The sequence below is a fragment of the Prosopis cineraria genome, unplaced genomic scaffold (assembly GCF_029017545.1).
Source record: "Prosopis cineraria cultivar Desert tree isolate PC_DT_omini unplaced genomic scaffold, ASM2901754v1 PC405, whole genome shotgun sequence".
In the NCBI taxonomy this organism is placed as follows: domain Eukaryota; kingdom Viridiplantae; phylum Streptophyta; class Magnoliopsida; order Fabales; family Fabaceae; genus Prosopis; species Prosopis cineraria.
In genome coordinates, this window is record NW_026555730.1 from 10,419 (window position 1) to 21,817 (window position 11,399).

At 32.5% G+C, this 11,399-nt stretch overlaps 2 protein-coding genes across 3 annotated transcripts; one reads left to right on the forward strand and one right to left on the reverse strand.

Annotated features, from left to right (window-relative positions):
• Positions 1 to 1,185: 1,185 nt before the first annotated feature.
• LOC129296958 (60S ribosomal protein L38) lies at positions 1,186 to 3,377 on the reverse strand. The gene is made up of 3 exons (XM_054935364.1): positions 3,238 to 3,377; positions 2,296 to 2,479; positions 1,186 to 1,460 (listed from the first exon to the last, which is right to left on the reverse strand). The coding sequence occupies exons 1-3, from the start codon at positions 3,238 to 3,240 to the stop codon at positions 1,438 to 1,440; spliced, it is 210 nt and encodes a 69-aa protein (XP_054791339.1). The 5' UTR covers positions 3,241 to 3,377; the 3' UTR covers positions 1,186 to 1,437.
• A 3,021-nt stretch (positions 3,378 to 6,398) lies between these two features.
• On the forward strand, positions 6,399 to 10,873 carry LOC129296955 (probable ribose-5-phosphate isomerase 4, chloroplastic). Of its 2 annotated transcripts, XM_054935362.1 has the most exons (9): positions 6,401 to 6,600; positions 6,979 to 7,106; positions 7,351 to 7,420; positions 7,759 to 7,863; positions 7,975 to 8,070; positions 8,152 to 8,208; positions 8,697 to 8,814; positions 8,904 to 8,970; positions 10,683 to 10,873. In XM_054935362.1, exons 1-9 carry the CDS (start codon positions 6,436 to 6,438, stop codon positions 10,753 to 10,755), a joined length of 879 nt encoding a protein of 292 aa, XP_054791337.1. In that variant the 5' UTR covers positions 6,401 to 6,435; the 3' UTR covers positions 10,756 to 10,873. The 2 variants fall into 2 exon arrangements, with proteins under 2 accessions (XP_054791338.1, XP_054791337.1); XM_054935363.1 differs by lacking the exon at positions 7,975 to 8,070 and having other exon boundaries at positions 6,399 to 6,600.
• The last annotated feature ends 526 nt before the right edge of the window (positions 10,874 to 11,399 follow it).

Genomic DNA, 11,399 nt, shown 5'->3' on the forward strand with positions numbered 1-11,399 from the left:
ACTATTCATCTTATCGATCTCACGTTTAAAAATTCTAATTTAATGTTTTACATTTTTTAATCTTTTACTCAATTTTATAAAACTTATCAAAATTTTAACAAGTTAACATACAAAATAATTCCAAAACATCACAAATAGATAAAAACTTAAAAGGACTTGAAAGAATAAAAAATATAAAAATTAATTTCAAAATATACTAAAAGTTGAGTAACCAACAGTTTCAGTACAAAGAACAAAAATTGACACGCCCATAAGCCTCATTTCCTCTCGCCAAAGTTTCCATATTGACCCATTTGGTAGTACAGGGGAGTTTTTTATAGAAATGAAGAAAGAAGAAAAAGTGAGGTGAAAATGAAGTTTTAAAGCATGTTTGGTAAATATATGAAAGTAAGATATAATTTCTAAGAGAGAGTCACATTCAATTACTACTCAAATAAATTATTCATAAATAAAGATCAATATGAAATGAATTATTATTAAAATAAAAACATGACTTTTTTTTAATTGAACTTATTATTAGTTTTTACATGCGAATAATTTGCTCAAATGGTCATTAAATGTGATTCTCTCAATTTTTAATTAAAATACATATTTATAATATGAAAATATCAAAAATGCTCACGAACCAATTCCATGAGAAGTCAATTCCATCAATTTTGATGGATGTGAGTTTTCAAAATAACAAATTTCAATATACCAAACACTTCATTTTTCCAATTTCACCTCCACTTTTCCAGTTTCAATTCTATCATACCAAACAGGGTATAAAGGTTCTTATTCTTATGTATGAGTAGAGAAATGGCTATTACCCAAGCATGTGGTCGAATTGATGATGTAATAATTAAATAAAAATAATATTATATGTATGTATAAAATAAATATAAGACAAAAATATAATATGTTAATAAAATGACAAAACATGACCGTAAATTAATAATATTATAAATTATAATTTTATAATTTGTCAAATATAAATGAATCTTTATTAAATTAGGTATGAATAAATTCAAAAATATCTATATTTATATTTATAATTGTCAATATCTTTATAAAAAAATAATCTCAAATCATATTTTATGTAAGTGAATTTTTAACATGCAAATTAGAAACATATATGACGTGGTTACCAACAACGTTTAATGGAAAATTAACGATTGATTTTTTTTAACTAATTTCCACGCACTGTTTGATAATAATTTCTTAGCTTCAATATTGATAAAAACATTAAATGGACAACGAATTGATGTGTCGTTCTAGAGAACTCAAGTCTAAAATCCATCGCAAGACAACCAACTTTCGCTTCAGTAGATGAAGTATATCTCTACCCAACAACTCGCTAAACGTGAGACCACAAAATCTTGAGGTTCAACTGCAAGGAAACAGGCATCAGAAAACTACAAGAAATATGCTAGCATTTTGCTCCAGCACTCCGTGCTTTCAAAGGTCTTGAACGCTCAAGCCTGCAAATATTAAGAGATTATAGTGGTAAGATCACACAACAAACTAATTTACGCTCAACTTTTTTGTTATGAATGTTAGCAGCACCTTCGGATTTATCTTGAAACTAAATTTCTTCCCTGGTCAATTTTAAACATATAATGTTGTGGAATTTAGTTGAGAGAGAGAGGAAAAGAGAGAAGAAAAATAGAGGTAGCGGGAAACAGAGAAAGAGAGATATCTGAATAATGCAAATATAAAAGAATCATGTTCAAGAATCAGGTGCATTGCCTTATATCCTAACCCAACCAAATCCCATCTAAATCCTACAAATATAAGGATAATATTCAACTCCTGTCTAAATCCTACTAATATAATTTCATTCCTATTAAAATCCTAACTATAACTGTAACTAATTATTAATCCTCTTCTTATTTACAATTACATATCATATAACTACCAGAAGAATGTCACCATACAACCCCTTACCCCATTAAGACCGCCAAAAAAATCCCAAAACAAAGAGAAAATTTATCCAAAGGTATATGAATGATGTTATCGTAGCAGTTTTGAGATTGAATATAGAGCATGCAACAAGTTTATTGATTTGAAAAATAATACAATCATGAAAAACTTTCAAATCATAGTAATTTCCAAGAGTACTTACTAGCTCAAATGCCACATGCAACAAGATACCAAACAAATACAGTTTCAGTCTGATGAGGAAGAACGTAAACTTCATCCAAATAACATTTTTACTTGTTAAAGCAATCACAATTTGCCATACGATGATAACTAATATTATCAGAATTAGAAGATAAAATATTACCCAAAACAGAAAATTTATCCATCACTAACCTGGAGGAAGTGATTGCTTCAATTTATCAGCCTTCTCTGGGTCAAACACACAGAGAGTGTAGAGATACTTGGAACATCGAACCTTGAACTTAACAACATCTCTGCTCCTCTTGATCTTCACTGACCTTGCATCTTTTCTTCGGGCAGTGAGAAGAAAGTCCTTAATCTCATGGATTTGCTTAGGCTGTATAGAACAATGCAAAGACATTAGAAAAGAAAAGGCGTAATTAAAGCAGAACTGACATAATACATGCGCCAACTTGGTGAGGCATTGACATTTGAGGAACTTAAACATGACGAGCGACTAGATTCTATAAGTAAAATATGCATCCAGAAAAATTACTGGTTATGAACTAATCCGAAGATATGGTAACACATTTACCAAATTTTCAACTATTCGAATGGTTTCATTAATTTAGCATAAACTTATAGAGTATCAATGACGAAAACCAGAAATTTAACTTAAGTTTGATTCAGTTTAATATAGTCTATAACAACATCCAGATTTTAAACGAATAAGCTACCAACCAGTTCATTCAACATATCAACAACATTAATCAGCAAAAGCTCGCATCCAAGTTACTTGAATATTCAATTCCTAAGATTGTGCCTGGATGCACAAATCCCATATTTCTGAACAGTGTTCCCAAATGTTCCTAAACACTAAAAAATTATTCAGTTGGATGATATTTAAAGAATGAGAATATACTTAATGAAACAACAATGAGAAAGTTGTTAAAACATGATTATGCAGTAAACGTACAACAACTTGCACAGTTTAAGCATAATGAAATCGTGTCCCCATATCACAAGTGCAAAAATTAAGTTAACCCATGTGGACCCATTCTAGTTCTTCCATTATAAAGTGAATGAAGATAAGAAACGGAAACTTCATTGATTACAATGAAAAGAAAGACGAGATGAACAATAGAAATAGGGTACCATCGTGAAGACCGTGACCGTCTGATTCAACTGCTAAAAAAGCTCCGAGCTCCGGCACTACGGCACACAAGAAGTTGTTGAGGGTAGAAGAGGGGAATTGCAACGGCTAATAAACCCTAGCCTGGTTTCTTCTATCCGCCCAAAGGTCTGTATGGGCCTCGGCCCAATCAAGGGTAGGCTTAAAAAATAAAAAGCATGATTCTATCACAAAAAAAGGCATGAATATATATATATATATATATTATAAATAAATATGTGTGGGTAGAAAATATTTTCAACTGAAGGATATTTTATTTGGTGTTGAGATGTTCTGAATCTATATCTTTGGAATTAGCAAAATTTAATTATATGAAAAATGGAGTTAAATGTTGATCGGCGATATATAGTTTTTTTAAAATTCAAATTGCATGATATAATGTAGAGATACGATACGATATGTATTTGATATGTTAATATTTATTATTAAAAACATGAGAACCTATTTTCTAAGAAATTTTAATGTTTAATTTTAAAAATCATAATAAGATATTAAAAATAATAATATAAGAATCTCAAGTAAAATTTAATTTCTTAAAAAATGATTTGAAGTGTTGATTTTAAAATATCCAAATATAGAAATAGGATAGTACACTTCTTGCTCAAAAATCATATCATAGCGTGCCTTCCAAATCCGCCACAATAAGATCAAGATTAATGGTCACGAAGCTGTAAGGTGTTGCAGCAGCCATGCACCTAAATGATAAGCAGAATTGGTTTCAAGTCTGATCCCTAAAGTAGACCCAAACCACAAAAGCCTCTCCCTCTCACAAAATAATAGCATGTGCCAAACAGATTCCTACAAATCATTACAAAACAAATAAAAAGATGAGTTGCACAATGCTTTTTCCATAGAGCATCCCCAGTTGGAATATGATCCACGAATCTTCCTCATATGATCAGCGGATCTTCCCAAAATCTGAAATTTAAGCCATTTCCAATTGAGTAACAGTAGTGATACTGCAGCAATAAACGACCCTCGAGCAGGGACGAATCTAGACTTAAATAGTCCTTTGGTAAAAAAAAAATATAATTTTTATTTATAAAAAAATGTTAAAATAGATTTTAGGCCCCTCACTTTTTGTTTTATTTTCAAGTCACCCCAATTCATCACTTTCTAGATTCGTTACTGCCCTCAAGTAGACTAGACCGCGCTAAGAGGATCGTCCACCCTTAATAGCCCTCAATTTCCCCTTCCTGTCTCTGCCGTACACTTCCTTCTCACTCTTGTCCTGCTTTCTTGGCCTCCCAATCCCCCAATCTGATAATCTACAAACTCTGGTAAGCTAATTTGGATCCGATTGGTGATTTAATTATACTCACTTAATGAGTACTTCATGTGATATGATGGCAACGATGTGATTTCATTGAATGGCTATCAAAAATTTTGTTATTTAATATTTAAAAAGTTTGAAATTTTAAATTTTTGGAAGTATAATATAAATAATGAATATTCTGATCATATTAATTGTTTTGAATTTTTTTAAAAAATATCTTTTAATAATTTTTAAATATTCATAAAATTCAATGATTATAAGTGAAACACTAAGGCCATGTTTGGTATCATTGAATTGATAAGGTGAAAATAGAATCAGAGATGGAATTCTAATTTAAACATGATTGGTATGCAGGAACCACAATTCTTAAGAATATTAATTTCATCAAAAATGCTAGAATTCAATTCTATCATATTAATTATGGAGTTACTTTAATTCCCTTAAATTCATTTTGTGGACCCTACTACCCTCATCTTTTTTATCCATTTATGATGAGGTAAGTCTTTTTAATTTTGAGAAAAAATGGCAATTTGGTCTTTTCTTATTTTAAGTACATATACAAATTAATATTATATTAAAATTCCATCTTCACATCAAACACACTTTTAAAACTCAATTTTATTTTGATTTCAATTCCAATTTCAATTCCAATTCTGATTTTGATTTTAATTTCGATTCTATTAAAAACTCTTTCATCATACCAAACAAGGGCTAAGACCCTATTTGGTATGATGGAATTCTAAGTCTGGAAATGGAATCATAAAGGGATTCTTGATGTAAGTTTGTTTGGTATTATAGATTTTGGATTCATTGGAATTCCAATTCCAACAAAATATGTAGAATCCAATTCCATCTCAAGCTCTATGAAATCCATTTGATTCTCTAGAATTAAATTTTAAAGCCACTTCTACCCTCATCACTGTCTGTCTCCTCCACGACTCCACCCTCATCCATCATCATTTGCTTCACCTTCAACCGCCTCTAACTACTTGCCTTCAACTTCATTGTTAAACTCCAATCATCATTGCCGCTTTTGTTGCTGTGATGAACCAGCTAAAGGACATGTGATTTACAAGAACAAAAAATACAAAAGGTAAACCTGGTGGGATGATAGCACAGAGGTCGCCCAACTATGGAATCAAGTTCGACAATTCTCTCATGGGGATTTTGTGGGGTATGAATATGCTTCAAATTTTTTATAGTTCAACTCATATTTCTAAAAATTATGGAGATCTTCGTATGGTAGCAATGGTCAAGGGGAGAGACGAACATGAGAGAGATGATTTTTTTTAAAGGATATTTTGATCATTTCATATTTTAAATACATATATATTAAAATTAAATCAGAATTTCATCTCCATACTAAATATATTTTTAAAATTTAATTTTATTTTGATTTTAATTTTAATTTTAATTTTAATTTCATCAAAAACTTTTCCACCATATCAAATAAGACCTAAGTGAGGGTAACATTCAAAGAATCCAAATACAATCTTGCATTATAAGTTTTTTTTTTTTAATGCAATGAAAGTTTTGATAGTTCATTTTTCCGTAAAAATTTCCTCCTTTCTTCTACTTCTGCATAACATTTCAAGAGCCATCCATCGCTGTCCTCTCGTCCCAAATCTGGTTTCCCGCGCATCTGGATGAAGTTGATGGTTACGATTGGATTCCTCACACTCCTGATGCTAGCGTCGTTTTATTAAGTGAATTGTCTCCCACCATTTGATCAATTTGACGGCTGCGATTTCGCTTCTGGTCCTGACCGCACAAAAGCGACCATGAGAGAAACCGAACGCCGGCTACAGTCCGTTGAGAGTCTGGCGACTGTTTTAATGCCTTTATCCACAAGTTCAGAAATTGCGAGGATATGAAGTGAACGGCAATGGCTTCAGTAGCTTCATCTTCATCGTTTTTCCCTGCCCTCACACGATCGTATTTTCCTCCATGGGGTAACGGAAACAAAACAGCGAAGTCCAATTTTCTGAGGATCGTCACTCGCTCTTGTCTTGATGATAGTTCCTCTCTGTCTCAAGCAGCGCAATACACTGTATGATTTCTAGCTGGACTTTAACTCCCAAAATCTCTATTCAAACGGTGTTTTTCTCTCTCTAATCACGCTGTTTACATACACACACGCATATGAAGTTCTTCGAACAGAATCTGTCGATAATTAACTTTGATTCAGCATTTTCACTAACACCAGCGAACAATGGCTCACATTGTATTTTGCGCAATGTGTTCCTATTTGATGGAAATTGTTTTTGTTATGGATCAAATCCCCTTTTTCGGCAGTTAAGTCTTATACAATTGCTTTGCTTATATTTAACTAAATAGCGTGGTATTGAAACGCAATTGATCTCTTCCTGCTCTTCTCTTTAATTGTTCATTTCTATGAATTGATTAGTGATATATTTTTCACTACCAGGTGGATACATACGTAAAGAGTGGCATGGTCATAGGATTGGGGTCTGGTCAGGCTTCTGGTTTGGCCATCAGGCATTTGGGCCAGCAACTTCGTACTGGTGCTTTAAAGAATGTAGTAGGGATCCCTATGTGAGTCCAATACCCTTGTGTAACTATGTTGGATGTTTTGATTTCATTTATATGCCAATTTCAATTTTGGGTTTCTTCGTCCTTTTTCACACTTCTTTCCTTTGAATTATTATTGTTTTAAACAAAGGGTATAACAGGTGTAGATTTAGATCACTGTTGTTCGTTATGCCATACCACTTCCAATTAGGAACTTAACGTGTAACTTCCGCCGAATCAGGTGAGATAGATGCTTTGCTCTATGCAGGTCTGTCACAAGTGCAAGCGAGGCGGCGAAGGCAGGAATTCCACTGGATAGCTACCAAGAGGGTTCTCAAGTGTGCACAAAATGATTATAATCTTATACATTTTCCATTATTGTTTCACGAGCATATCTTGTTTAATAAGGCTTTTGGACGTTTGCTAGAAATTTTAGAAGGACGTGATGACTTGTTAGCATTCCTTTGTAAAGGCTTTGCCAAAATAGAATTTTCTAACTTGTGCATTTCTTGAAACTTCTTTTGATACATTAGATTATCTCTATCCCATAGTGTTGACGACCCACAAAATTAAGTGCATCCGTAACTTTTCTTTTCTTTTCTTTTCTTTTTTGTGAAGTAATTTTTCTGCTTTGTTTGCTGAAAACTTAGATTCATGTCTACTTTCGCTGTTGCAGATTGATTTTGCATTTGATGATGCTGATGTTATAGAAGAAGGATCACTTATTGCGATCATCGGACGCCGGAAATTGCATGGTGAGGAATCCATACTAGAAAAGAAGGTGGGCTACTGTGACTTGCATTTTTTTCCCCTGGTGTTTCTTTTTGATTTTGTGTAGATGAACTTCCATCTTTGGTGATTGAAAATTTGTTTTTTATCCTTTTGCTTCCAGTCCATACTAAATGCTGCCAATAAACTTGTATTTATTATTGAGGAAAACCAGTACAAAGGTGGTTTGGAAGGTTCTATTCCTGTTCTAGTTCAGTCTGTAAGTGGTTATGCAAATTGTTAGGTCAATACTATTTTCTTGTGTGCACATTACTAATAATCAATTTCTATCTTTTCCTAGTTAAACTGGTTGGAAACAGCTGAAGCGATTGATGATATGTTTTTGGGCGATGCTGAGGTTTGCTAGACATACAAACATTTAATAAGTTTTGTCTCATACACATAATGGGAGGTGTTACTGCTTTTTCTATGGTCCAGATAATTAGAATGGCATGTCTTATTGCTAGCTTTCTTGACTTTATAAAAGGTTGTGGACTTAAAATTTGCCATAATTTGTTTTTAAGGAATCCGTTTTTTCACTTGGTTTGCTTTTATTTTTCCAGATCACTCTATTTGTATGATTCATTACTTAGCTGCATGAAGGACCATCTGGTTACAGAAGTTATATGATATGACATAAAAGTTCAATTAATTCCCCTGCCTTTACAACTTGATAAAATATTCAACTTCCCATGTGAAGAAACACTTTATCTAATGTATAGCTACTGCTTTATTCTTTTGAATATGATGCATCTCCATATAAAAATATTACTGCTTGTTCAATGGTGCTCGGTAACAATACTTTCATGTTCTGATTGTATGTATGGTTTATCTCTGTAAACAAAGGTCTGGAGAAGACCATCTATAGGGCAAGCTGGTCCCCTAGGAGGTGACTTCCCACTAGTCACCAAAGAGGGACATAATTTGCTCGATGTTATTTTTACATCTCCAATTGAAAGCCTTGGTAAATTCTTTGCAATGATGACTGTTTCAAACTTCATTTCTCAGTTTTCTTTGTTGTCCGTTGGTTTTCATCTCAATTTCTATTTGTAGCTGAAGTGGCAGAAAACCTCAATACAATTAAAGGTGTTGCAGGGCATGGAGTCATTTCAAAATTTCCGTTAGTTTTCTTTCACCTTCCTATGCTCTTTTAAATTTGCCAACTTACACACATATTTGCGTTTCTTCTGGAATCTCTGCCGTAATTAATCAGAAACACTGGATGGAACTTTTCTTAAGTCGTTTATCTTAATTATAGCCTTTCCCTGAGCCTCTTCTGAGCCCTTCGCTGACACAATTATTGTGTGACGAGCCTTCTTTAATTTACATGACACTGAAAAGTAATTAAATTGAAAGAACAACTTGGCATGAGGTTTAACATTTTAAGAGGTACAAATGTGCTTATTTCATGATAAAATGTTATAGTTCAGTTGAAAAGTGTCATCGTTATTTTGCCATAGTATCAGTTTTCTTCAAGCCATAATAAACGGTATATGAGAGTTAATAATATTCAGGTAATACGAGACAAAATATTATGATGACATACTTCAATGACCAAGATGATAAATTAAGTAAAAGAAGTCAAGCCATGTAATTCTCCAAAAGGCCTTGTTAGTGTAGAACCAATAGGAAACTCGCATAGAACTTCAAAATTTAAAAAACCTCCATATTAATAACCAGTGAGAAAGGGGTTTATGATAATGACTAGTTAGAGCCCTATTTATAAGCAACACAAATAAGATATTCTAATCTACTAGAATACTAATATAAATCTTGCCCTAATAAAATTATGTGATGGGACAGCAATTCCCTATCTCAAACAGTAAACCTGAAAACTAATAACTAGCCTAACTAATCCTGAAATTGCCCCAATGACAAATTAATAACTAATCGTCTAATTTTTGGATTACTTTTAGGCAGTGCATTGCTTCTTGAAGCAGATAGTTTGCATTAACAATAATGAACTCAAGGCAGTGGCATCGCTTCATGAAGATAGTTTGCGTAAATAGTAATAGAATTATATGAAGGGATAGCAATTCCCTATCTCAAACAGTAAGCCTGACAACCAATAACTTGCCTAGCTCATTTTATAATTGTCCCAATATGGTTGATGGCAATTTTTTTTTTTTTTTGGTAATGATGACAAATTATTTATTATGTTCTCAAATAGTGACAAATTAATAACTAATCATATATTTTTAGATTGTTTTTAGGCTGAAGCATTGCTTCTTGAAGAAGATAGTTTGCATAAATAGTAATATAATCGGATTAGATGATGGAATAACAATTCCGTATTTGCAACAGTAAGCTTGATCAATAACTAACTTAAGTATTCCTATAATTGTCCCTATATGATTAGTGACAAATTAATAATGATCTCAAATAGTGACAAATTAATATACGATTGAGTGGGAGGGGATGCAATTTAGCTTTCCCATATCAATTGTTAGCTTGTAATGGATGGTTTTCCGCCATTTTTGAGTGTCCGTTACACTTAAATCGTGGGATGATAGGACAGTTTCCAGCCTCCTATGATTTATTGGAAATTTTCCTTTCTTATTACATGCCTTTGACTGGATTGACTCACTCAATTGGAAATATATGAATGATAATTTGTGAAATGACTTATTTTTATAGAGATCCTTTGCTACATGGCTGTTGTGCTTAGAAATTTATTTAAGTTTTTAACTACAATTTATAAGAAATCATTACTCTTGTATTATGTAGGATTTACACTGCTCATAATTTTTAAATTCCTATTCAATATCTTTCAAACTAATTTTTAAATGGTTGAAAAAAAAATTATAAATAGCTTCTTATTGTGTAATGCAGATGCTCAGTGGTAATTGCTTCCCAGAATGGGCTTAATGTTGTGGACAAATTGACAGAAAAGGTAGTGGGATAAGAATTTGAATCTCAAAGTGATAATTTATGGCGATGCTTTACTTTTCACCTAAAGTGACCTTAGATGATCAAATGAGGTAGTGCTTTAGTTATCATATTATGTGGTGCAGTTTTGTGGCGGCCCATTTGTTTCTCATCTTTTTCCCCTTTATTTGTTTCTTGTGATCTTGTCTACCTCGGCATGTGTTTCACAAAAAATAATAATAATAATAATAATAATAATTAGCCAATACAGGAAGGCTGGCTTATTTAATGCGAATAATAAAGATCCATTGTAAATGAGAATAATTTTTTTAAGAACTTGATTGATAATAGAGTATAATGAAATTATGTAATTTATATGGCTGATTTCATTTAGTAAAATAACACTTGTTATTGATCAGAAAAAAGAATACAACAACAACAACAACAAGCCTTTATCCCACTAGGTGGGGTCGGCTACATGGATTGCAAGACGCCATTGTACTCTATCATTTATTAAGCTTTTAGAAATATTATTAATTAAGAGATCACGTTCAACAACTTCCAAGAGTGTTCTCTTAGGCCTTCCTCTACCTCTCTTAATCGGACTTAAAGTTATATGTTCCACTCTTCTCACTGGTGCCTCCCTTGGTCTTCTTTGTACATGCCCAAACCATCTCAACC

Coding starts and splice junctions, on each gene's coding strand:
- LOC129296958 (XM_054935364.1), bottom strand. Junction 1,461..2,295: donor GAAGCAATCACTTCCTCCAG/GTTAGTGATGGA, acceptor TAATATTTGCAG/GCTTGAGCGTTCAAGACCTT.
- LOC129296955 (XM_054935362.1), top strand. CDS start 6,436: ATGGCTTCAGTAGCTTCATCTTCATCGTTTTTCCCTGCCCTCACACGA. Junction 6,601..6,978: donor CTCAAGCAGCGCAATACACT/GTATGATTTCTA, acceptor TTTCACTACCAG/GTGGATACATACGTAAAGAG. Junction 8,971..10,682: donor GGAGTCATTTCAAAATTTCC/GTTAGTTTTCTT, acceptor TGTGTAATGCAG/ATGCTCAGTGGTAATTGCTT.